The sequence below is a fragment of the Lepidochelys olivacea genome (genome assembly GCF_965140295.1).
Source record: "Lepidochelys olivacea isolate rLepOli2 genome assembly, chromosome: 1".
Classification (NCBI taxonomy): domain Eukaryota; kingdom Metazoa; phylum Chordata; order Testudines; family Cheloniidae; genus Lepidochelys; species Lepidochelys olivacea.
The window spans coordinates 62,031,484-62,059,294 of record NC_140411.1 but is presented as its reverse complement, the minus strand read 5'-3'; the positions used below and the strand labels follow the sequence as shown (position 1 = coordinate 62,059,294).

Below are 27,811 nucleotides of genomic sequence, written 5' to 3'. Positions count from 1 at the left end.
CGGGGCTGCTGACATATTAGTGTGGCTCTTTGGCAATGTACGTTGGTAAATTCTGTCTCCTTCTCAGACTGAGGTTGGCTGCCCCTGGGCTAGATGGACCGTTGGTCTGACTCAGTATGGCCATTCTTATGTTCTTATATTCTTCTCTTCCAGAAAAGTCATGAATCTAACATGACATTTGCAAACTACCTTTGAATCATTCTGCTTGTGTATAGCATCTCTCTTCACCCTTCCCTTTGTCTGCCATGTCTGTCAGTTTACGCTAAGCAGTTTTGAGATAAGGATGATTTCTTATATATGCTTGTACAGTGGTTAGCGCCACCCTTCTTTTATTGATCTAGACTAGCAGTCTAGATACAGGCTTCAACAGAACATGAATAAAATAAGAAAAAGTGAAATAATAAACACATTTCTATTTATCCGTTTTACCCACTCGTAATAGAATTATTTTTCTTTTTCTTTTCTTTTTTTTTTAAATGAGGAAATTACATGGCAAGAAGAGAAAAAAGCTCTGCAAAAATAAATGTTATTAGGTCTGCAAGGGCAATCACTCAAAAGTTAGGAAATACCAGAAATAAGGTTGCCCACTTAACCCTAATCTAGTCCCTTTTTGTGTACACCTTATGAGCCAGTCTTCAATTAGCTTGATCACATACTATTTTTTCTATAGGGATCCTGCCTCATTCGGTGTGTAGTGCGGTCAATGCTCAGGGACTGAATCAGGGTTGTGTATTGATCGAGGCTGTTGTCTGTAGGTCCCTGACTTATTCACTTGGAAGGTGTAAAGCAGATTAAGCAGATGAGTGTAGGAAAAGAGTACGTGGTGTCATGGTTAAGGCTTCTGAATGACACGCAGGAGAACTGGCTGTTTTATTGACTTCTTATGTGATGCAAGCAAGTCACTTAACCAGACATTTTCAGAGGTGGCCACTAATTGTGTGTGATTTGCTTTCTGTGTGCTCAATGTGAGACACCTTTGCCTGACGTTCAGAAGTGCTGAGCACTTACAACTACTGAAGTCAATGGAAGCTGTGGATGCTCAGCAGTAACACACCACTGTCTCCAGGAACGAGCACTGGGTTAGGAACCGGGAGTCCCTACATTCGAATCCTGGTTCTGTCATTGGCTCTTTACGTGGGTTTGGGCATGTCACTATTTCCCTCGCTATAAAATGAGGATTATAATACCTACCCACCTTCCTCACATGGGTAATGAGAATGGTTTAGTTAATGTATATACCGTGCTTTGAACATAAAAAGTGCTATTATCAAAAATAAGCAGTTGGAAGAATCCATCCCTAACTGCCTTAAATTGGAACACCCCAAATTAGTGGAAATTCTTGTGAGATTTGGCCTTAAAATCTGTGTCCTCATTTCTCTTGTGTAAAAGCACTCCTTAACTTTCATGGGTGCTGCAAAGACAGATTCATGAATGTGTTTGAGGCTCAGATACTATGGAGATGGGTGCCATAGAAAACCTCAGGGAGAAATCAATTCCATATGTAATGCAAGGTATGGGTGGTGTACAGGAGAGAAGGTATAGGGCCACATTGGTGAGAATAAAAAGAAATACTCAACAGTAGCCTCAGTCCCTGAGTACCATCCATCCTTTGTGAAACAGGTGCTGTGGAAGAAATGTGTGGTCATATAATTGAAAACCGTGACATAATGCACTTGTGTAGGTTAAAGTTGCATGGGCAACCTTAGTGCTGACATTTTCTAAATTTTGAATGCCTAACTTTGCAAACTGAATATTCTTTTCACACAGCTTTTGTATGTAATGGGTATACACAGATGTTATCTATTGATGAAAATAAAATTACTCTGTTCTTTTAAATTGATATTGTTCCTTGAGAGTATGTGCATGTCTGTGACTTGCATGTTTATTCACTAGTTGATGTGAATTATAAGTTTTGTATCTATGAGATACCTGGAGCTGTAGCAAGCCGATCATACACTTAATACATCTAAATTCAGGTTTCAAAATCTTGACATGAATTCATAGCAAGCCCTGAACAACTGCTACTTAACGCATATATTCCTTTTGGACAACTTGTCACTCGTATTCTTTTCCTGAACTTGCCAGTGGGCAATCTTGATATCTTCTGTTCTGGTGGGAAGAGATGCATCCTCTTTATAGTTTTCCTTGTGCATTCAAGCAAAAGGAGTTAATTATTTGTTATACCTCAGGCAGTACAGCGTGAACCTAGTGTGTAAATTTTGTCTGCCACAGATATTCATGTGCTGGCAAATTGTAGGCAAAAATACTTAATTCTTAAACTGTCTGTATATGGATAAACCTAATATAGTAAAGAATGTGAAATAATGTGGAAAGAAAGGAAATGATTTAGAGTATTTCGATGACATTTGTGCTGGAAAATATGCAATACAGTGCAAACTTTTTTGTAGGGCAGGGAGAACAGTAAAATTTTTATGGAAATTTGTATAAAGTTATGTAATTTTGTGCAACAATTTAAGAAAGATTTGCTGTTAGTTAGGCTCAAATTAGATTTCCTTTCTTCCACTTAAATCTTTCAACATATATTTTACTAATAACGTTTTGAAGGAAAGCTGTAACTCTGTGAAATATGGTTATCAACAAGAGTTATGGTGCAATACTCAAATTAATTACTCTCCAAAAACACACACAACCTAATTGTTAAAAAATCCATTCAAGTGTGAAATGTACCATTTTCCAGCTTGTGACGTTATATGTGACAAGGATCCCTAATTGCCTCCTATTTAGTGTCTTCAGGACTGAGCAGATACACACAACATTTATATTATGAACTTTTCACTAGTGCCTGGAAACTCTAGTCAGGATTGAGGCTTCATTTGCTATACAAACACAGAGTAGGATAACAATCCCTGTCCCAGAGTGTATCCAGTCTAGATTAAAACATGGAACAACAATGGATATTACAAACATTAGGAAGAAGTAGGGAGAGAATACTAGTAATAAGGACAAGAGCATGCATTAACATGGGTCAGCAATTATAAATATCAGAAGTCCCTAATGGCCAACTATACATTTCAGTATACTATGAATATTTTATTATATTTGTTTGCTTTAACAGCACTGTCATGTTTTCAGTTTGCAGTGGTTTTCTTTCAGTAGCAATTAATGTTTACCTTAACTGTAATTTATTTCAATAATAAAAAAGAAAGTTTGTGCCTCATGCAGACAATTTGACTTCACTTCAGAGCTTTCAATCTAGATCACTACTCTTGGCATGTGCTGTCTGAACTGAAGGCCACAAGGTTCTGTTCTAAGTGCAAAGTTTGTGTTCCTTTTCAGAGTTCCCTGCCTCTCTAGACAAGTCAGACATGCCTAGGTTGTTGATGTAGTAGAGTAAACCAAAATACTCTCCTCGCTCAGAAACTGCAGGATCTTCCTCCATTTCCTTTGTGATGAATCCCCAGAGTGAGCCTCACGTTACAAAACCAGGCTCCACAGACTAGATAGAGGATTATAATGCCTTGTCAGTGACCACTGCTACTTTAGGTGGGGCTCCCGGAAGATAAGGCATCTTCAGCCTCTGTAATTTTTTCAGAACAAATGAACATCTATTTTTCTCCTGTTTTTTCAGTTCTGTGATGCAAACACATTGTCCTCTACTGACTTCAGACCTGATGGTGGAAATATTGTGAGAGCTGAAAGCCTTAGACAAAGCACTCTTAGTATTAATAAGAGGCCTTTTCTTGATTTTACTGATTTTTTTCAACCAAGCTTGCAGGATCTCTAATTTATTTCTCAGTGTCACTGGTTTCAACATTGAACAAATATACTGCTTCCTCCCCCGTACTTTCCAACAGGGTTTAATATCTCTGATGTATGTAAGCACTAGGGAGGCAACAAACTATACTAAATTTGGTGTTGCAGTTGCTTATTCTATTTGTTTCTGAATACTTATTCCCCTCATCACTCGTTTGTTTGCTTAATTCTCCTTCCTTCTTCATCAACAGTTTCTTTATGCACTCCTGACCTGTTCTCTTTCCTCAATCTATTAATCATCTCTCAAATTTAAGATCTGTTTCTAAGGTGTGGGGCTGCAGTAGCATGTCTGTATTTAGTACTTTATATTAAAAATACAGTTGTGAATTTCCCATTCCCCAAACATCCACAAAAAAGCACTTTCTGCCTGCAATTTTGCATATGATAAGCCAAAACAGAATTTTTTAGTAGTTTTGAGATTAATCAGACTCATCCATTTGAGATACGTGACTTCAAAGAAACAACTGTTGTTTAATATTTGGAAAGGTCTTCTATTGTGTGTCTTTGTCATTGCATATCTCAAGAGTGTGGTGTCGGAATGCCAATTTCCCACATTTTCTAGGCGTCAAGTAGAACTAGCATTTAAGAGTATTTTTAATTACACTGTTTGGATAATAGAAAAGGTATTTGCTATTGGAGAAAAACAGATTTCTGGTTGCTTCTCTAAATGTCCACAAAGATAATATATTTTGAGATGTCCCATGAGCATCTAATATAGGGATCTATAGCAGGCTGTGGTCTGCTCCTGGCTTCTTGCATCACAGAAACCTGCTCAGAAACCTCCACTGGTTAGGTATCCACACTGTTGTTTATATGTGCTCCCTCCAACAACATCTTTACGGTCCTGTGCAGGAGTGCTATTTACAGTGTTCCCTGTGCTTTTGGCCCTTTCTCTAAGGCCTGAGGAGCAGAGGTCTCCCTTCTCTAGGATCTTCGTGAGAGTGGGCTCAGTTAGCCTGTTCACCCAGTCCCTTTCTTCCTTGTGCCCTTCTTATCAATCTTGAGCTGATGGGCTAATTGTATCTTTAGCTCACCCAGCCCTTGCCCCCCCTTGGGATAATTGAATTTAATTATCTAATCAGCTTTCTCTGGGGAACTAATTGGTGGCAGAGTGATCAGAGTGCAGACTCACCTGTTAACTCCCTGCACTCTTTCACAGGATCATACAAACAAAGACTATGCTATTGTAATTCTCATACTCACCAGAAAATGCAAACACATTTTTCAAGGACCAACTAATAGGGTTCCCGCCACCATAATGAGTGGATAAACCAAGGTAAGGGTGTGTGTGTGTGATTTTCAATACCAACATTAACTAAATATTTGCAGACTTTTTGGGTGGATTATTTTTAAACAATCACCTAATTTTTTGACTTTAAAATGTTGGTGTGTTAACTTGAGCTCAGATGTCTTCACAGTCTAGGAGTGATTTAAGTGAAAAGCTATTATGTACAATTGTAATTAACAGTTTGGGGACCTTTTTATTTCTGAAGTAGCAGAGTAATACTCTATTCTAGAGGTTTTTAAATGACATATCTGTAATGGAAATGATGTTAATCTATTGCCACTACAGGTAGAAACTATTTTTTTAAAAGACTGTTTCTTTAGCTGCATGTGGTACTTATACCACACTTCAGTAAAATCATTCTCCAGAGTCTAACGCTGCTGTTAGCAGGTGACTGTACTTTCCTCTCCTGTTCAATTTACCTGATTATTAAGACTCTACAGCTCTCACACTGTCATCTACCCTCCTTAACATCAAACCCTAACTTCCTTCTGGAGTTCTCACCTCACTTTTCATCCATGCTTATTTCTGTGTAAATGATGATCTCTGGAGACAAACATTTAAGTTTACATTCCATATATTGATATGTAGTATTTTTATCTTAAAAGTGCTTTATACACGTTAATTTACTAGTTTCAAATGTCTTCTTCCTTCTCAATGACTTTAGTGAATGTCACACCCTTATCGCCTCTGTGATAGGGTTGGGCCAGATGGCTACAGGAGAGGGATAGAAGGCAGATATATTAGCCCCAGTTTAAGTAGGTCCCTTTTCCCTGGGTAAGGTAACAGGGAAGGTTCCAGAATAATCAGGAACTTTCTGGAAACAATTAAGGCATACAGGCTGATTAGAACACCTGCAGCCAATCAACAAAGCTGCTAGAATCATTTAAGGCAGGCTAATCAGGGCACCTGGGTTTAAAAAGGAGCTCATTTCAGTTTGTGGTGCGCATGTGAAGAGCTGGGAGCAAGAGGCACTAGGAGCTGAGCGTGAGAAGGCATACTGCTGAAAGACTGAGGAGTACAAGCATTATCAGACACCAGGAGGAAGGTCCTATGGTGAGGATAAAGAAGGTGTTGGGAGGAGGCCATGGGGAAGTAGCCCAGGGAGTTGTAGCTGTCGCACAGCTGTTCCAAGTGGCACTCTAGACGGCTGCTTTCCACAGGGCCCTGGGCTGGAACCTGGAGTAGAGTTTGGGCCCGGGTTCCCCCCAAACCTCCCAACTCCTGATCAGACACAGGAGGGGTTGACCTGGACTGTGGGTTCACAAAAACGGCCAAACTGAGGGCTGCCGTGAATCTCCGAGGTGAGCAAATCCGCCAATAAGCTCAAGACCCACCAAGGTAGAGGAGGAACTTTGTCACACCTCATAAACTTGTTTTTAATTGACATAGCAGAATTACCTCTCTTCTTCATTGAACTGCCCTTGGCTTCACTATTGGTGGCCATCTCCTTGTCAAGTTTAACATTTCTCCCTTAGGGTTGTCTACATTAGGAAGGATTATCTAACAAAAGGCTAGCCAGCCCCAACCTAATCAAAATCTTTTCACTAGTATAGACCTAGGTTAAAACCTTATTACCCCTCAGTTTAGCTGGTCAAGGTATAATGTTAGCTAAACCTGACCCATTTTTCTAAGCTAGACAAACTCTTAAACAAAACAACCTCTACATCTCTTTCTCCAGCTGACTACTCAAAATTTTTAATCTTCCCTAATTTAGATGGGACAAATCCCCCTGTGATGGTTGGTTATCTAAGTTCTGTTCTCTTGCTCTTATATAGCTTACTCCATTTATCATAAATCTGGACAGTTCCTCTAGTATGACAACCACCACAGGGCCTATAAAACTACTGTCTGGTACCTTGAGGACTCTGGTTTGTATGTTTGCTCTGACATTTTCAAATCTTGCTTGACTCAGTATAGCACCTTTTTCAGAACGCTTAAAATCCAATATTCTGTGTCTTAAGTGCAGAATTTGCTGGCAATCCTCAATTCCTATTGAAACGTAACCTTCCTGTTTCACCTTAAATCTTCCATCCCTTTCCACTTTGAACGAGAGTAATTTTGCTAATGTTCTATGAAAAGATAACTACCACCACCACCTGAGCTACCTTTTAATATCTCTGGTTTCCCTCCCCAAACCAATAGCTTCCTCTTTCCATTCACTCAGTTTGTTTTCTATCTGCTTGCTTGTTCTAGTCCAGTCTCTTAGAACCCTTCTGGATGTTTTCCTTTCAGTGAATAAATGTACCTCATAACATAATGCTGTTCCTTTTTGTCTTGTTCTCTCTTGCCTCTGCCTAACCTGTCACACCAATTAACTGAATCACTACTGAATTTTCATAAATTAACTTTTCAGCCATGCATGTTCACTTGTTTGGGGCACAAGTGAGATGTCATAAAAGCTTACATGGTATTCTTTAAATTCATTTTTTCCTCAGATTAGGAATTAAATAAATCATATCTACCTAAAAGATATTTTAATCTCAGACTAGTTGACAATTATTCAGTTGTTATAGTTACAAATGCAATGATAATTTAACTAAGACATACGGTTGTTTAATGCAGTGTTAAGGTGATGATATAAAACATGGTCATTGGGGAAGCAAGCATTAAAGTTGATCAACTCCTGCAGCGTTAATCTCTCTGGAACACTCCCACACTAACATCAACTTCCTGGACACCATAATCAGCTTCAACAATGGAACCCTATAGATAAGAAACCCACTATCGCCATACCTACCTTCAAAGATCCAGTAACCACTCCAAACACACCAAGAAATCTGCTATCTGCAGCCAGGCACTGAGATACCACAGAATATGGTTTGAGGCGAAAGTCTCAGATAAACACCGTAATACACTCAAAAGCACCTTCACCAAAAAAGGACACTCCACCAGAGAAATAAATCTCATAATGGAATACCCCAAGAGAACCTGCTTGGGTACAGAAATAGAACCTCCTCTGACGGCAGACCTCTACTTGTCACTTACCCGATATGGATTCTATACAGGTGGTATAATCAAATAACTACAGCCCATACTCAATGGGGACCCCATCCTGAAAGAAATCGTTCCTGAACCCCTACTTCTGGCCTTTAAACAACCCACCAACCTCTCCAAGCTCATCATCAGAAACAAGCTTCCCAGGACACACCAACTCACAGCAGCACCAGACCCTGCCAGAACAACAGATGCAAAACCTGCAGACACATTTCCACTTCTGCAATGATCAGCACCCCCCACAAACGCATCTTTCAAGAGGCATGTGTAGGATCCATGGATATCACATGTGGTATACCTCATTAAATGCCCCAATAACAATTAAGTGGGTGAAACCATTTTCTTATCACAGGAAAATAAGACAAAAATACACTGTCACCTGTGGGTGAACACTTTTCACAAAGCAATCACTCTGTATCAGACCTATCAGTCCTCATCCTCAAAGGAAACCTGCACAACACTGTAAGGCTATGTCTACACTGGCAAATGAATGACCATTCAGAGGTGTTAAAAAAAAAACAAAACACTCCTTCCCCCAAAAGACAAAAGTTTTGCTGATGACAGGCGACGGTGTGAACAGCGCTTTGTCGGCAGGAGCGCCCACAAACAGCGGCTACACTGCGCCTTTTAATGTCATGGCTATAGCAACACAGCCGTGTCGCTAAAAGTCGCGTAGTGTACACAGAGCCTAAGCTCGCTAGTGTAGACATGGCCTGAGTTGCAATTCCTTTTGGTGAAAAAACAGGAGGACTTGCGGCACTTTAGAGACTAACAAATTTATTTGAGCATAAGCTTTCATGGGATACAGGGCTACTCCTGTTCTTTTTGCGGATACAGATTAACACGGCTGCTACTCTAAATTCCTCCTATGGTGAAGTTATATTCTGCCTAATATTTAGAGCTGAACCTAACAGTTCAGTCTAATTAGTAGTATAGTCGAGGGTGAACTTGGGTAAACTGAGTTTACTCCTTATTTAGGGAATATGGAGTTTAGGGTGGTTTTATTTTATTTTATTTTTTTTAAACCATTACACCATTAGTCTAACCCTTAACAAGAAAAAGAGGAAAAGAAAATACTTCACCTGTACTTAGTGCCAAAGCTAGCATTGCCAGAACAATCTTAACTTCAGGTATTTTCTGACCTTTGAGCACTTGATTCTGTAACTCTAGTGTTGTATCAATATTAACACTTAGCATGCAATTTTCTACTACTTCTTTTTTTTTTTTCTTTTTTTTTTTTTCAGGATAAAAGGGGGAAAATCCCTGAAGATAACTGGGTTGCATATCTTACTACCTTCTCTGGCAAAAGTCAGCTGTGTTTGAATTCAAATGTACACCTAACTAGCTGTGCACACATGCAGTGTATTGATCTATTGGTGCATCTGTAGACTAAAAAGGAAACCTTTTCTATTTGAAAATTGCATACTGTGAATATCCAGCAATGTTTCAAACTGAGCAAATGTACAGGTCTGCCAAGTCTGTATCCAGTTGCAAACAAATTGTTCTTACTATAATCTTGTCTAATGCAATGTATCCAGTTTTTAAATGTGGAGAGGGAGAAAATTCTCTTGTCCCCCTGCATAAATCCTTATTCAGACAGCTGAAGGGATTTTGCATAAACTTTTTGGAAAATACACTTTCAGAGACAGAGCTTGACAAATTTCAGACAGGAGGTAGACGTCGATATGGCAGCAGGCGCTCTCAAGTGCTTGTATGAAACATTGATGCCAATGATATTTTAAATGAGAATTGGGAAGCTTTCTAATAAGAATTGTTTAATAGCCTGAATCCTTGAGACTTAAACCCACAAATTTTGTAATATAATGGGTAAAATTTGTTTCTTAGTCCTGGGCATAGGATTCTTTTTCTCCCCTGGGCATATCTGACCTCCAATACAACACATGTTTGTGGTGAAGCTTCTTGAATTATTTCAGATAGTAATGTAATCAGCTGCTAGAAGGCAGCGTGTACCCTGGACTTAGGTCTTGTCAAGTAAAAAGCTTTCATTTAACCTTTTTAAAAGCATTGTAGTGTGATTTACTCTTTTTTTGTAAACGTATTTGTGATGGGGTTGGGTTTTATGCTATTATGGGTGGGCTGGTGTGGTAATTTAAGTATGGACTACCATTTTTTAATAGTGAAGAACAATTTCCCTTAGTAAAGACAGAATCACCAGATCTGCGCTCTCCCTTCCCCCAGTCCCTTTTTTTTGAGTGTGAAATCTTAAGGTAAAGAAAATAGTACTTCTCTGACATTAAACAACTTCAATTTCTTTAAAGGTCAAATGCCAAGAAGTCAGTTGAAAAGGTAAAAGACAGTATATCTTTTGTATTAATGACTGTTACAATCAAAATAAATATTTACTATTTTCTTTATTTAAAATTCAATAGTCACTTTAAATCCCAATCAGGCATTCAATAGAACTGAAGATTATATCCAAAAATGTTTAAGAAAATGGATGATTTGACATCTTATGAATGACAGCCTCCTCCAGACTTTGTGCTTATACAGTTTTTGTTTTGACAGTACTGGAAACAAACTTCTTTATGATTTGTAGGGCAGTTATGGTGCTTTCTTAGGTTGTCTGCCTAGTAACTATTTATTACCCATTCTAGTATGGAGATGACAAGTCCACTAAAGGTTTTCTTACTGTTCGTTCACAATTATTTTGTGCCATGGTATCTCTTTTTGCTATAGTTCAGAGTCCATTAAAAATCAGAAAAATATGGGAATGGAGTTTGTTCGTAACTCTGAACAAAACGTTATAGGTCTTTCAAAAGTTTACAACTGAATGTTGACTTAATACAGCTGTGAAACTTGATTACGCAGAAGAAAAATACTGCTTTTAACCATCTTAATTTAAATGAAGCAAACATGGAAACAGTTTCCTTACCTTGTCAAATCTTTTTTTTAAACTTTCTCTTTATTTTTTAGTAGTTTAACACAGTACTGTACTGTAGTTTGCTTTTTAAAAAAATTTTTTTTTGGTCTCCACTGCTACCAGACCGTGTACTTTCAGTTCCAAATGCGGTGTATGGTTGACCGGTCAGTTTGTAACTCTGAGGTTGTACTGTATCAAACTTGGTGCATGTAAGTTTTCACAGTCACTTCAAATAGGAGTTATTGACAGCGCTATGTTTACTAATTTAATGGCTAATGAGGTTTCTTGTAAAGTATACTGATCTGAAAACATTTTGTGAAAATGACAATGTAGTGATCTATTAGAAACTACTTCAGTTTAAAATGGTAACTTTCCCACATACCACTATGCTATAACTATTCCTGAGTGTTGTACCTATAAGCTAAATAGAAAAATGCATAGTTTGGAGTGGTGATCTTATACATTTTGGGGAGGAATTCCAGAGAGATTTCAATAAAAAAATTGTTTTTTCCCACATAGAAATACCATTTTGAGTCATTAAGTGTGTCTGTTTTCTTGTCTGGAAATTTCAGTCCTCTCTATATTGCAAATTATGTCTAGTGAGACACACAGTTATTCCCAGTTATTGTTGAAGTACAGTTCCAAGTTACAGGATAGACACACAGTGTATTCCCATTTCTTGTTAAAAATTGGTTTGGTCCTGTCTAAAATCCAAGACAGAATGGTGCTTTAAGCTTGTCTGGTGACAGTCGTGTTGTTCAACATGATTGAAATTTTAGTGTAGTGAGAATCCTATTTTGAATGAAAACTTTTTTATTTTTTCCTATGTAGAATTCACTTTTTATACTAATAAAGCGAAGAACTCCAGTCTTATTTAGTAAAAAACTACTGTTTTTAAAAATTTAATGAGCATCAGTTTCTTCACAGTTGATTTCAGTTGAACGGTGCATGGTTGATAGAGTCAAAGGGCCAAATTCAGACCTTGCATAAGCTGGTGCAACTCCAACTGACCCAAAGGTGAGGTGAATAGGAATTGCACCTGCTTACATGAAGGTTGTGTTTGGTCCAAGTTTTCTTATTGACAGATATTTAACTAATGTTTACTTCTGGATTCATTAATTCTAGTTGCACTGTGGATGATGTAACTTGTTCCCTTACTAAAAATTGTATATGAAAGAAAGAACTGGATAAATATTAAGGAAGTGAGAAGGGAGAGAAATGCCTTATCTGCCCCTTACATTAATGCGTTTTAAATATCAGCAGGTGATCTATTCAGAATTCAAAGTTCCACTTACTGGTTAGTAATACATTATACAAAGCAATAGATCTGTTCATTTGCCACTCTTTATGAACAGCAACAACAAGTGGAAAATGTCAACTTCAAAATTTGAATGTAATATGTAATTGATAACCTGTTACATTAAATTTTATGCAAAACCTTTGAATAAACCATTCAAAATATATACGTTTGAAATATATCTAGTGCTCTACCTACCTTTATGCATTCACATATTTCCTGTAATAAAAAGTAAAGTAAATTAAACTAGCATTATTTGGCTTTTGTTATTGGAGGCATTTCTTCAGGGATTCTCAGCAAATGAATGATGTAGTTGTAAATTTGATGATTCCAATACACGAGCTCTGAAATCTGTTTAATTTTAAAATCAAATTGTTGGCTTTTACAGCCTTTTGCAGTCTTCTATTGTTGTAATTTCAGTATAATTCAGCTTTGAATAGATTTGCAGAAACTGTAATGAACACTCAAAATGTTTTATTCCAGTTAAAATCCAGTGTGAATTTTGTCATAAGCAAAACATGTTTCAAGCTTGCATATTATATGAAAATACTTTCACCACTGTTCAACTGAACAATAAGGTGTATGCATGTTAATCACACAAGTACACAAACCATTTCAGCTAGACTCTCTGGGTGAAAGACAACGTGAAGGAAAAATATATGCAAATAGTTGCAGCACTCAATCTGTATTTACAATGTTTAGCAGACATTTTTATTAAATTTAAACATAAGATACTTGTTCAGCCTAAATAACCCAGAGATTAATGTCATTATGGAATTTACATACCATTAGCTCACATTAATTCAGTAGCAGCAGAGCTCTGTGGTACAGGGCTAGTTAGATACATTATTTGTGATGTCTGGATGCTGCAGTTTAATGAGGTTTACTGGCTGCGTGCTTGATGCCTTTGTCTGGTGATAGAAGTAATTACTTGATAAAATGAAGTGCATCGCTGTGAACAATTGACCCTTTGGAACAATCCAGACTGGTCAGCAGTCTAAATCCACATTTTAAAGCCATCATTATAGCCTCAAACTTAAGAGTTTCCAGGGTGCAGACAAAGGTGTTGTCTTCCTTCAGTACAAGTCGTGTACCATTTTCTGACTTTATGAAGTATTTGAATTGAATAATATTTGAAGATATTGAAAACTCCTCTGGAAATCCATCCAGCCTGCTTTTTGACACCAGAACAATGCGAGATTTGATTTTTGCTATGAAATCAGGAGCATTACAAAAGATCCTAAGACCTTGTGAACGGTCGTGGCTATCAGTTATTTCCAGGAAAGTAGTCTCTCTGGATGCTGTCTGTTCTTTCTCCCACCGTGATTTCACTGCATCAGCTAACATCTTAAGCTGAAAAAAATCTGCTTCTTGTGCCAAAAGTTGATTTTCTCGAAACCCCTCCGGTAGAAGAAGTTCTCCATTTCGTAGGAAGTTCAGAATGTGCCTGAAAAGGAGTCCATCCCTGTCTATGAAATAATGGCCATCTGCATCAAATGGACAGACGATTTTTCCATTTATCACACCTTCAAGAAAAGAGTCTGGGTACTTGGTTAGTGTTTGTTTTTGTGTAATGTACAGGTATCCACCAACATTGAGAGTAATCAGAGGCATTTTACAGTTCTTGCTTTCTTCAGTACCCTCAGAGTTGATGTGCTTTTCTTCATGTTCCTTTTCTCTTCTGTTTATTTTTCGCTCCATTCTTAAAGCCAAGTTAAAAAGACAGCTATCTTGCCTTGTTCTTGTGTGCTTGAAAAGAGATATTTTAAAAGCACCTTTATTCGGCTCCAGCACGGTGATGGAATGGAAGTGCTGCTAGCATTGCATGGATTGTCAGCTCAGTTTTGCAGTAGGTGGCGTATCAGTTATGTATGCCCTGAGATATCAGGAGTATGGCTGTAAGGAGAATTTGCATTTAACTGTGTAAGGGAAGAGGATGGATGTAAAAGCTGTTTTAATTATTTTCTTTGAAGTCTGGTAGGTTTAAATTATTTAAAAATAGCATTTTGAATTACTCTGTGCAGAATGGACAATACCTTTTTACTGACCAGTTAAATTTTAATATTTACTTTAAAAATGTGTTTATAATGTGGCATTGCTGAAGAATGGTTAGCACTGAGAATGTTGTAGTGGTAGCTTTGTTTCCTTTTTTTCGGTATTTTTGGTTTTATACGATACCTTTACAAAAAGCAAATTGTGTTACTGTTTGAAGTACTTCACCTATTTAATGGAAGATAGCTGAAAACAGAGGATTGTGTGTGTATACCTTATGTATGAAACACACAGTGGCTTAAAATTTGATCAGAAAATGTTTCAGAGTGGTATTATAAAGCATTTCTGATCTAACTGGTTTAGCATATAGTGAAACTATCATTTTTTGTTGACTCAGCTACCCTCAGCGAGGCAAAAAATATAGCCTTTATTAGATTTTGTATCCTTTTGATATTAAAAAGTCTCTCTTTACCATAGATTAAAAACTATTGTAGAGAAAAGGCACATTTATTACTGGTATTGGTAATTTTAAAATAATCAATGTTAGATTTCACAGATTATCTTATATTTAATCAAAACAATTCTGTTGCCGTGCGGAACAAAGGGCCAGTGTGCCTATAGAAATCTTTGAATATCACATAACACTATAGCTTAGCAACACTTCAGTAAGGGAGAAAACATTGACAAAGTATACTTGAATCAAATGGCTGTCTCATTTCTCTGTATGAAGCTGAGATTAAAGGTTCATTTGAAATTACCTTTTTAAAAGAGGTTTTCCCCTTTAAACATTTGCAGCTGGGGAGAGGAAAAGGAAAGCTGAACAAACCTTTGTGTATTTCTTTAGGGAGTGTGCAGGAGATGGAGGGTAGTGTATGCAGCATGCATTCCAAAGCAAGGTAGAGATTTAACACTTATCTTAGCCTGAACATGGAAATCAGAGATTCAGATTTTTTTTTTAATAATGTATTTTTTAGTCTACAAGCAGATGTCTATTGCTTTGGCCTGTTAACAACAAAGTCAATTGTCCTTTTATGAAAAGGATTATCTATACCTCTGTTTATGTTAAGACTATCTTCATACTACTCCCAATAGATATATTAGCAATTACTTATAGATATTGTAGAAACGTTGCTTTAATGATGTGATTTTTTTATTGATTAATATGACTGTGTGCCTGTTGATGTAAATAACATGCTGATTCTACTTGTTGCCCCCATACTTCAATATCCCCAGTCCACAGAGCTGCTCTTCTAAATCTTTTGTCTGCTGCTATGTATAACATATTGAGCATTATTTTATTAATTAGACTTTGTGTATCAGGCATTACAAAGTCAGTGTTTAAATTTAACACTTTGATGCCTCATTGTGTTTAGTATCACTTCAATTTGAAGAGATTTTAATAATTTAATAACTTGAATATACTAACCTTTTGAAAATCAACTCTTATGGCAGTTAATAAGAGTTAATAGAGGTATTTGGAGAGAGAGAAAAACAGGTGGTGTATTTTTGACATAAGCTTTATGGATAATATTTTGCCACTGTGGGAGACTTTTGCTCAAATCCAGTTAATAGTCAAGTGTCAGACTCCATTTGATTTGTTCAAGTTTGATGTGGGTTTTAATCTTATAACCAACTGTAAGAATCATAGTGGTAATTGATAAACCCTTTGATTGACACTGGCGTCATTCTATCTTGCATGGTGATCTTGTCATCTCTTTGAAGCTAAGCTGGATCACTGCTGGATGGGAGATTTCCAAAGAAAGCCCAGATTTGTAAAGGATTTTGAAATCCTTCGTGGCAAACCGAGCTGTATAAATTTAGGACAGGGCAGCGGCAAAACAGTATCCATTCCTTAGCTTCCTATGCTCATCTTCTGAAACCTCTGTGTTTGGGGCTGAAATTTTCCAGGTTTGGCTATAGTTAAATATTTTTGAAAGGTCAGGCTAAATCTCTTCAGCTGTTTAGAGAGTAAAAAATGCCAGCAAGCTGTTAGCTGCCATCCCCAGGAGTGGGGGCGAAGGAGTGGGAGGAGAAAGAGAATGTGAATGTGTCTAGATACAGGAATTTACAGGTTCAGCTGCTGACTCAAGGTGAATGTCCAGTGTGCCTATCCTTAAACTTACGAAAATTGCATAAAAGAGTTAGTCTTCCACACCATACCCCCACACAACCTTAACTCTGCCCCCTTGCAGTTGGCAATAGGCAGTTCAACAAAACCATACCTTGTCCACAAAATCTGCAATTTTTTGTGGTGTTTGTTCTCAACACAGCGTTATGCCATTCTTCAGACACTCCTTACTGAATTAGATGTAGTTGTATTGATGCAGAAATTAGTTGCAGCAAGTTGCTAGATATCAAACTGCCATCTGAGCAGAGGAGCAGCTGCAGCTAGAGGAATCAGGGATCTTTTTTTTTTTTTTCCCCCTGGGCTGTGATATTCAGGAGATCAAACTGGATGAGCACAATGGCCCTTCTTGGCACAAAAATCCAAGTGTTTATGAAAGAGTTTCTGATGATGTCTGTAGGGTTTTAGGACCACTAGAATGACTGTGACCTCTGGAAGTTGACATTCCACTGGGCATATCAAGAAATAGGGGAATGTAAGAGTGCTTCACCCCAGTCTAACTCTTGCATATTTTCAGTGCCCAGCACAAAACCCATATCTACACTGGCATTCATACAGTAACCTGTATACTCTGTGCTGTGCTATTTCCCTGAAGCATTCTAGCAGTGTGATGGCATCCTTCACAGTGCACCATGACCCTCAGTTGGGGCTAACCTAAGGTGAAGTCTGAGAAAGAATAACTTGGACAAGGATTGAATAGCTATTGATATTGAGCAACTCTTTGGTGCTTTGTCTGGAGTAAGTGAATTGGTTGCGTGAAGGTCATGCCTAGCTAGCTCACGTCCACTAATTCTGACCTACACATGATCTTGATTACAGTGAACATGAGGCCTAAGTGTTTTCCCACACTACTGTTGTGTACTTTCCACACTGCCTGGGAAAGGTACAACCCTATAATCTCTCACAGGGACTTGAGACATCGCCAAAAGGAGACTGAGTTAAGATTGTGTGGTGAGAGAGATGTTACCTAAACAATGTGTTTCCTGGTTTTCAGAGATCCAGGCATAGGTTCATTTGACATTCTAAGGGTACAGATCACTGCTGGTCAGTCTGAACCATGTGTTGTTAAAGTTTTTTGGACAGTGTTTTTTTGAGGAAGTGGTGACAGTGAGGTGGGCATGATTGAGGGCGGAATGAGTGGTTTTCCTGGGAACACCTTCCTGTCTTTCAGCTACCTGTTCGGCCTTTCATGCCCCTTGGGCTGACGGGTCATGTGGAGGAGGGAAGGTGGTAATCATTAGGTTGTTAAGGTATCATATACAAGCTGGAGGCGAGCTCCAGCCTCCTTAGCTAATTCAGGGGCTAGGGAACAGGTCTCTGCACAATCCTCGGCAGCACAGGAGCATTGCAATGAAGTGGCCCGTACATCTCAGTGGGATGCTCTCAGGTGAATGAGAACATTTCATGGAGGTGAATGCAGCCTGACATCCAGTTCTGAGAAGTGCAAACTGCACTGTTCGTCTCAATTAGTGTTCTCCTTCCCCCTCTCCCAAAGTACACAAAACCTTGTTGTGGCACACCAGTGTTCCAAACAAGTTTGAAAGCTCTTTGGGGTGGGGACTGTCGTTTTGTTTTGTTCTGTTTTTACAATACCTAGCACAATGGGCCCTATTTCATACCTAGGGCTCCTCAGTACTGTGGTAATAAAAATAAATAATAATCTCACTGTGTGCCTGTATTTTAGAGCACGTAGGTTATTAAAATCAGCTTCTTGTTGGGAGAGGTGTATCTAAGGAGCTCTTTGACCAAATGTGCCCTACTAGCTAGACTTGGCCCTAATATGGAACAGAAAATTTCATGGTAGTTTGAGAATCCATGTGGATTGTAGAACACTTAGAAATATCTACTCTTAGACAAGGCAAAACTTGACAAAGGAACCCCTTCCCCAAAACAGAATGAATGGCAAAGTGTAGTAATGTCCATAGACATTTTCAGGAAACTGCTGGGGGAGGCGTTGAGCTTGCTAGGTTCAATAACGACAGCGTGTTGCCTGAGCTGCTCTGGCAGGTGTTCCTGTATACACTCTCTTGCTCTTCACAAGAACGAGTCTCTCTCATGATTTATCTGCTTATCATGGTCTGTAGTACATCACCCAGATTCTAGCCACTTTGTACAGCTAACTTTAACACTTAACTATTAAATATTGCTTTTCATCATGGCAGTGTGTGCTGGACTAGTTGAGTTCAAACCCAATCAGGTGATATCAGCTTGAGGTGAATCAATGCAATAGTTTGAACCCCAGGTGTGTGCAAAAATAAAAGTTAGAAGAACCAGACAATTTTATTCAGTTCCTTTTTTTTAAGGGTGCTGTGTCCTGGGAATCACTCAACCAAATCACTCTAAGGCCATGTCTACACTAATACTTATGCTGGCAAAACTTATGTCGCTCAGGGGTGTGAAAAAAACACACACACGGGGGTCATAAGTTTCACCGGCATAAGTGATAGTGTGCATAGAGCTATGTCTGTGGAAGAGCTTCACCCGCTGACATAGTTACTGCCGCTCATTGAGAAGGTTTTATGTCGATGGGAGAGCTCTCTTCTATCGGCATAAAATGGCTACACAACCAGCCTTACAGCGGCACAGCTGCATCGGTACAGTTGTGCCGCTGTAAGCTTGTTAGTGTAGACTGGCCTAAATTTGCATCACTAACCCACCATGAACTCTGGTGAGGTACTGCCGTTTTCAAGACAATCTGAGCATGTGTGTGTGTATTAGAGTACTTAGGGCTTGTCTATACATGGAGCTATTCAGGGACAGCTATTCCTGAATAACTCTGTGTAGACAGGTTTCAGAGTAGCAGCCGTGTTAGTCTGTATTCGCAAAAAGAAAAGGAGGACTTGTGGCACCTTAGAGACTAACCAATTTATTAGAGCATAAGCTTTCGTGAGCTACAGCTCACTTCCTCAGATGCATATCGTGGAAACTGCAGCAGGCTTTATATATACACAGAGAATATGAAACAATACCTATTCCCACCCCACTGTCCTGCTGGTAATAGCTTATCTAAAGTGATTTCCAGCACAAATCCAGGTTTTCTCACCCTCCACCCCCCCACACAAATTCACTCTCCTGCTGGTGCCAGCAGGAGAGTGAATTTGTGGGGGGGGGTGGAGGGTGAGAAAACCTGGATTTGTGCTGGAAATCACTTTAGATAAGCTATTACCAGCAGGACAGTGGGGTGGGAATAGGTATTGTTTCATATTCTCTGTGTATATATAAAGCCTGCTGCAGTTTCCACGATATGCATCTGAGGAAGTGAGCTGTAGCTCACGAAAGCTTATGCTCTAATAAATTGGTTAGTCTCTAAGGTGCCACAAGTCCTCCTTTTCTTTCTGTGTAGACAAGCCCTTTGGAAGATCAGCTGTTAAACAGTAAGTTCATCTCAGTCTTAACTATAATGTGGCAACAGTCCCCCTATAATGCCTTCGGTACAACGCGAGGTGGATCTTGTAAATGTGGTATACCTGCTGCACACCAGAGTAAGGAGTTTATACCATCTAAAGCACCACAAATCCATTGCTTCCAGAACAAGCTCATTGGTAGGTATGCAGTGCTTGTAAACTAGGAAAGCCAAATAGCTCACAATTTTTCCTCCTTTTTTTTCCTTTAAAGCAAAGAAAAGGGTATAGGCAAAGAGGTATTAAACTAAAAAGACAAGCTTTAATGCATTATTAAGATTGCAATATCTAATGCTCAATATTCAGGAAATTATTAATAAAGAAAACTTAAAACCCTCCTCAATATGAGGTTATTATATATATGGTATCTTTGGTGGTTGTAGACAGCTAAAGGGTCAGAAAGGGAGCAGGAACTGTCATCACATTCTTCCATCCCAAGGAATATGGGGAGGGTGGTGCATCTTTGCTGCTGCAGGCTTTATCCAGCTCTCTAGCAGACATCTTAATTTAGGAGTGTTACAATTCCCAAGAGAACACGAGAGAGAGAGGAGTTTCAGACTTTGCCCTCTGGACAGTGGCGTTGGCAGTATTATAGGTGCTATACATCTGCCCCAAGAGGATTTCCCCTTCAGGATATATGTAGTCCATTGTGGAATGCAGTTAGTGAAGATTTTGCTTTGTTAGTGAAAGAATGGGGAGTTAAAACAATATTCCTTAATATAAGTTGTGGCTGTTTGGGGAATCATACAGCTTATTTATTCCACTTTGAAATTGTGAACTCTATATATCGTTGTCAAACTACAAATTCCATTTTGAATGTGGGGCTTGTCTGCCTTCTATTTTTTTTTTTACCTCCATGTTGGACTGAAATTCCAAAGGATAATGACACAGGGCTAACAATGGAGGGTTGTTAAACCTTTGTAGTCCTCTATTCACATAGAAGCACTCTTGGACAGAGTTGGCTATTGCCCCAGAAGGACCAGACTGCCCAGACGGGCTTGGTAACTGAGCAGTGGGTCACTTGCTGTTGGACATAAAACACCTGATGAGGCTTGGCTTAGGGCATCACTGGACAAAGGGGACTGGAGGTTATAAAAGAAAAAGGTCTCTGACTGACATTTTAGAGGGGGAAGGAGAAGAGACCAGAGAGATTGTAAGTTCCAGATGAGAAGCCATGGGCTGGGGGAGAGGAAGGATCCTGGACTCTCTAGAAATACCAACCCAAGTCCAAAGAACTCGCCAGAGTGGTGAGGAAGCTCAGGCAGGGATGTTCTATAGACCTGGTGGTGGTCTGCCTAGATCTGTATATTTCTTGTGTTGTCTAAAGAGTGATAACTTTTGTAACCTTTTCAAAGTATCTGGGTTATGTTCTTCACCTATCATGTGATCCTAAACGGAAACTGTAAAGCAGAGTGCCCACAGTGTTGGAGTTCTGAGAATGGGTGGGCTTAAGCAACTGGGGTGTCTTGAGGGTCAGCACAGGGTTTTGGTGACCAAGAGTAGTGGTTCTCAACATTTCCAGACTACTGTACCCCTTTCAGGAGTCTGATTTGTCTTACAGCCCCCAAGTTTCACCTCACTTAAACTACTTGCTTTCAAAATCAGATGTAAAAATACAAAAGTGTCATAGCACACTATTACTGAAATATTGCGTACTTTCTCATTTTTACCAGATAAATATAAAATAAATCAATTGGAATATAAATATTGTACTACATTTCAGTCTATAGTATATAGAGCAGTATAAACCAGTCATATGAAATTCTAGTTTTCACTGACTTTGCTAGTGCTTTTTATGCCATTTGTTCTAAAGCTAGGCAGAAACCTAGTTGAGTTGATGTACCTACTGTAAGACCTCTGTGTACACCCAGGTTGAGAACCCCTAACCTAAAGCAGCTGTCCATTTATGTTAAGGTGTAACAAACAGAGAGCCTGTGCCCAGGTATTGTGCCAGAGAGGCCCAGGAAAGAGTGCTGAAGCCTAATCCAGACCAAGGGAAGCTTAAAAGCACATAGATCCACTGTGTTAGGACTCGGACATAGCAGTCTGCTGCATGTCCAGCCTGGAAAGCTTTACCAGGGCTTTCATGTGCAGGCAGTGAGGTGGGCTCGTTATGGTAGTGTGTAAGCATTTTAAAAGAGGCTTTTTCAAGGGCCTAAAATTTTCTGTTTTTAAACTGAAAGCCAAGAGCAGATCTATTAGTCTGTTCTGGATAAAGCCAGATAGAAGCTGATCTTTCTTGAGCTGTTCATAATACATGCTTGCTGAGGAGGATGTTAGACAACATCTACTAGGTATAAACATTTTAAAATCCGCAGGTCTGTATAACTTGCACGCAGGAGTTATAAAAGAGTTGGCTGAGGAGATCTTTGGCCCACTAATGTTAATTTATAATAAATCTTAGAAGACTGGGAAAAATCAGAAGACTGGAAAAATGATGATAATCAAAAAGGGCAAGCAGGATGACTTATGTAACTGTATGCTGGTTAGCCTGACATCAATCCTGTGTGAAATAATGGAAAAGCAGAAATTGGATTTAATCAATGAAGAATGAAAAGATAGGAATATAATTAATACCATTCAACGTGGTTTTATAGAAAATGGGTCCTGTCAATTCTGAATTCATTTTTTGAGATTAAAAGTGTAGTTGATAAAGGTAATTACGTTGATTTAATATGCTTTTACTTTGTAAGGCGTTTGACTTAGTACTACATGACATTTCAGATAACGAATTAACACTATGCTATATCAATAAAGTATACATTAAATGGATTAAGAACTGGTTAGCTGACAGATCCCAAAGTAGTTGTCAATGCGGAGTCATCACTGAATGGGGGTTGCAGAAGGGTCATACTAGGCCTGATGCTGTTCAATTTTTAATCAGTTATCTGGAAGTAAATATAAAATCACTGCTGATAAAACATACAGATGATATGAAGACTGATGGAGTGGTAAGTAATGGCAAGGACACCTGTCATACAGAGCAGTTTGTAATGCTTGGTAAACGGGGCCCATTCAAAGAAAATGCATTTTAATACAGCCAAATGCAAAGTGATGTATTTAGAAATAAGGAATGCAGGCCAGATATACACAGTGAGGGGACTGTATCCTGGAAAGCAATGACTCTGAAAAGCATTTAGAGGCCAGAGTGGACAGGGAAACTCAGTATGAGCTCCCAATGCAATACTGTGGGAGAAAATAGGCTAAAGCGATCCTACGATGTATAAACGGGAGCAGTGAGTAGGAGTTGGAAGCTGATTTTACCTCTATACGTAGCAGTGACAAAACTGATACTGGAATACTACATCCCTTTCTGGTTCACACTTTAAAAAGGATGTTGAAAAATTGGAGAGGATGTAGAGAGGAGCCATGAAAATGCCTTAGGCTGAGAGCTTGCAGAGCTCAGTCCGTCTAGCTCAGTGGCTCTCAACCTTTCTAGACTACTGTACCCCTTTCAGGAGTCTGATTTGTCTTGTGTACTCCAAGTTTCACCTCACTTAAAAACTACTTGCTTACAAAATCAGACATAAAAATATAAAAGTGTCACAGCCCACTATTACTGAAAAAGTGGTTACTTTCTCATTTTTACCATATAATTATAAAATAAATCAACTGGAATATAAATATTGTACTTTTCCGTGTCTAGTATATAGAGCAGGATAAACAAGTCACTGTATGAAATTTTAGTTTGTACTGACTTTGCTAGTGCTTTTTATATAGCCTGTTGTAAAACTAGGCAAATATCTAGGTGGGTTGATGTACTCCCTAGAAGACCTCAGTGTACTGATTGAGAACCAGTGGTCTATCTTATTAAAAAGATTGAGAGGTGACTTGATTACAGTGTGCAATCACCTTCAGGGGGAGAACATTCTGAGTACTGAAGGACTTTTTAACCTAGTGGATAAGGGCATAACAACCACTAATTGCTGGAAGCTGAAGCCAGTCAAATTCAAATTAAAAATTAGGCTCAGATTTTTAACAATGAGGGTGAATAACCATTGAAACAAACTACCAAAGGCAGTAGAGGATGCTCCTTTTCTTGATGTCCTCAGATCAAGACTGGATGCCTTTCTGTAGTTATGCTTTAGCTAAAGACAAGTAACTGTGTTTGGGGTGGGCGATGGAAAGGGGGCTGGGCGGGCGATGAGCTTTGGGTGGGTGGGTGGGGGGCTTCATAAGGAAGGGGTGGGCTGGGCCGGGAACTATCCTCCCTGAGCCCGTAGTTCACTCACCCGCCATACAGCCTCAGCTCTCCATGCACAGAACTGTCAGAAAAGACAAATTCTACTTTATTGTTCTTTTGAAGGATTTAATTCATTCCTTAAGCAAAGCAAAAACATATAAATGCAACCATGTTAAATGCCTGGCATCAGATGATTGTTCTCTGCAGTGTCATTAGGGAGATCAGAGTTAGATTTTTAGGTTTCAGTAAAAAATAATTCAGTCAGCAAGGCACTGAAAAAACAACAGATGTAGTATACTTATAAAGAGAGTAGCCTGTGTTGCTTAAAATCCCTCTAAGCATTTTTTTTTATCGTCAGTGCCATCTGAATGGGATGGTGGCACTGCAGTGCCCTAAAGCAAAGACAAGTTAGTGATTCTTCAGGCTATCGAGGCTGGGGGGCGGTGAGGTGACCTTACCCTTATTTTCAGATGTTCTTCCAAAGGAATGAGTTTGGCTTGATACATCAAAGTTAGGACACTCAGAGCTGAGAGTAAAATTCTGTCCTTACCATATCCTATTACATCTGGTGTTTGGATGGGCTGTCCAAACAGAGGGTGTATTTGGATGTATTGTGCTGTCTACCTGCAATAGGGAGCATTGGAGTGAAAAGGACATAGTTAGGAGGGTGGTATTTTAAGGATATTCTAGATGTAGTCACCTATGTTTGCTTTCTGTACAGTACTACTTTTGGGATTTCAGTAATTTTTCATTTCCCACAATTGGAAAGTGCCACTGCATTGCTCTGTCAGTCACTGCTATTGCTCCGGACAATAGCTTGTTGCCACCAAAGCACCAAGTGGCTGTGTGTTGCAGACAGCTGGATAGAGAACACAGAGTTTATTACAGTTGACAACTGAGGAAGGTAAACTTACAGTACAATCTGTTTTTTTACAGGTTTAAAATAAACAGTGTTAGTTTTAACTTTGTTCTGTTACATTTCTTTTTGGAAAGGGGATTGTTTCATTATTTTAGAAGATTAAAAATAGAGAACTATGTTCTAGAAATTTGTGAGTTAACACACAAGTATCTGAAACAACTTTGGCCCAGGATTCAAATTGGTAAGAAGACATAGTACCACTTTTCTGGTGATTGCTGCTTCAATTCTACTCCAGCACAGTTAATCCCTTTGATGCTGTACAGCTTTTCCATGCTTGTGTGGGGAAGTGGGAGGTAGTGTAAGTGTGGTGGGTTAGTAGTCTAAGCAGCACAGCTCCTGTGTTGGCAGCTCCTCTGGTTCTGTGAGGCTTGGAGGCTCTCAAACCCTTCCCATACAAGGAATTTTTGCCCAGAAAACTCCCTGATGTTCCTATATCAGAGTTTTCTGGAACCCCTCCTGAAGAGGGGACAGTCTGGCGCCACATGGGTTGTTAAATCTATATACCTGATGTTGCTATATACTTTCTACATTATTTACTCTATCCTTGCCCGATAAAAGATATAAATGAAAACAGTCCCTACCTGAAGGAGTTCACATTCTGAAATGCAAAGGAAATGGGGGAGGAGGGGGAGAAATAGTGATATAAGTAGAGGTGTGTGTGCTTTACATGTATAAAATTGAGGTTTAAAAAATAGAAATGATTGATGAGGTGAAAGCTGAGGTTTTGTTGTGTTCTGCCACCAAGGCCAGCCTGTATATCATGGTGCTTATGGAATTAGATAACTGTCCAGTATTTCTTTTTATCCTCACCATTCCATGTGCAGCTGCATGCCTTATTTACTGCATACCATCCATATGCTGCACTTAATACAGCATTTTAAAATTTGTCATAGTATCATAGTGCCGTATAAATATTTAATGAATATGCCTTCACAACACCCATGTAGGGTAGGGAAGTATTATGCCCTTTCTATAGATGAGGAAGTTAGGCAGAGTAAGGCCAAAAGTTTTGTAGAAGTGTGTCCACTGATTTTGGGTGCCTCAGTGATTGGGCGCTCATCCTAAGACACTTACAATATTTCTACACTGCAGTTAAAAACCCATGGCTGGCCCATGCTAGCTGACTCGATCTTGCAGGGCTTGGGCTAAGGAGCTGTATAATTGTGGTACAGATATTTGGCCTTGAGCTGGAACCTGGGTGTTAGGACCCTGCGAGATGGGTCCCAGATCTCGGGCTGCAGCCCGAGCCTGAAGGTTTACACTGCAATTAAACAACCCTGTAGCCCGAGTCCCATGAATCCGAGTCAGTTGGTGTGGGCTAGTTGCAGGTTTTTATTTGCAGTGTAGACGCATCCTCTGGGTCTAATTTTTGACAGATGCTGTGGGCCTGGAGCTCCTGTTGGCCACTAGTGAAAACTTTGGTGTCAGTGACTTGCCCAATGTCACATAAGAGATCTGTGGGAGAGCTAGGAATGGAACAGAAGTTCTGTTTCACAGAAGGTACGGATATCAAGTGTATCATTCTTCAGCTCTCTAAATAGCTGAATAGTGCCAGACAAAAGGATTTATATTATGTTTTCTAAACTCTGAGCATAAATAGTAAGACAGTAGTTGAAAAGGTGAATGAGGTACAAGTCTGTGTTTTATAATAAAGTGTTTCTTTCTATTCAAGACAAACTTTCATTGGAAGGAATAGTGGTTCAACGTGCTGAATGCAGACCTGCAGCTAGTGAAAATTATATGAAACTGAAAAGGTAGGGATATCTCTTTTTATTATCAATGAGTCTGTAATGTCTTGTTTTGATATTTTATCTTCTTTCCTGGTAAGATCCAGATTATTTTCTAAAAAGTAAAACTATTTTATTTGCCTGATTTTGTTTAGGGTTTAAAGTTGGATTTAGGTATAACAGAGTGTGTAGTGCAGCAGTTTTCAAACTTTTTGAGCTGAGCTTCCCCTTTACAATTTTTGGTTTTTCCCCCCAACCCAGACAAAAAGAAATGAGTCAAAGGGTGCAGGTGGTGCTCCCTCCCTGATCCCCACCCGAATATTCCTCTGCACCCCCCTGGGGGGGGGCACGCCTCCCAATTTGAAAATCTCTGCTATAATGTATATATAGTGTATATAAATATATCTAAATTTGTGCATATACATAGATGTTAAACTGTAATACAGAAAATAAAAAGGAATACACAAAGATGTGGTTTCAAGGTTTTCGTTGGCATGGGTAGGATGATCATACTAAATGGAGGTGCAGACTGCCCAAAATGAGTGCCAATAATACCTTATGCTGTACTGTTCCATTATGTGGTGAGCACATTTAAGAACATGAGAATGGTCACAGTGGGTCAGACCAATGGTCCGACTAGCCCAGTATCCTGTCATCCGACAGTGGCCAATGCCAGATGCTTCAGAGGGAATGAACAGCATGCAGCAGTTTATCCAGTGATCCATCCCTGGGTGTCCAGTCCAAGCTTCTAGCAATCAGAGATGTAGGGACACCCAGAGCATGGGGTTGCATCCCTGATCATCTTGTCTAATAGCCACTGATAGACTTATCCTACATGAACTTACCTAATTTGTTTTTGAACCCAGTTATACATTTGACCTTCAACATCCCCTGGTAGCAAGTTCCACAGGTTGACTGTGGGTTGTGGGATGAAATACTCTCTTATGTTTGTTTTAAACCTGCTGCCTATTAATTTCATTGGGTGACCCTGGTTCTTGTGTTATGTGAAAGAGTAAATAACACTTTCCTATTCACTTTCTCCACATCACTCATGATTTTTTAGACCTCTATCATATTGCCCCTTAGTTGTCTCTTTTCTAAGATGAACAGTCCCAGTCTTTTTCATCTTCTCTCATAGGGATATGGAATATTGTCCATAATCATTCTTGTTGTCCTTCTCTGTACTTTTTCCAATTTTAATATACCTTTTTTGGGATGGGGCAACCATAA

At 39.1% G+C, this 27,811-nt stretch overlaps 2 protein-coding genes across 3 annotated transcripts in view; one reads left to right on the top strand and one right to left on the bottom strand.

The window, feature by feature from the left end:
• GTF2F2 (general transcription factor IIF subunit 2) overlaps nucleotides 1-27,811 on the top strand; it is a 127,865-nt gene that overhangs the window by 26,286 nt on the left and 73,768 nt on the right. For both annotated transcript variants that reach the window (XM_084636579.1, XM_084636578.1), the window contains one exon: nucleotides 26,527-26,608. In XM_084636579.1, the coding sequence (XP_084492705.1) occupies nucleotides 26,527-26,608 (82 nt within the window). The remainder of the gene's footprint in view (nucleotides 1-26,526; nucleotides 26,609-27,811) is intronic.
• KCTD4 (potassium channel tetramerization domain containing 4) lies at nucleotides 12,720-14,205 on the bottom strand. Its single transcript, XM_084636569.1, has one exon. It carries the CDS (start codon nucleotides 13,933-13,935, stop codon nucleotides 13,162-13,164), a length of 774 nt encoding a protein of 257 aa, XP_084492695.1. The 5' UTR covers nucleotides 13,936-14,205; the 3' UTR covers nucleotides 12,720-13,161.

What these genes read in the sequence shown, in the direction of transcription:
- KCTD4 (XM_084636569.1), bottom strand. Translation starts at nt 13,935, where the DNA reads ATGGAGCGAAAAATAAACAGAAGAGAAAAGGAACATGAAGAAAAGCAC.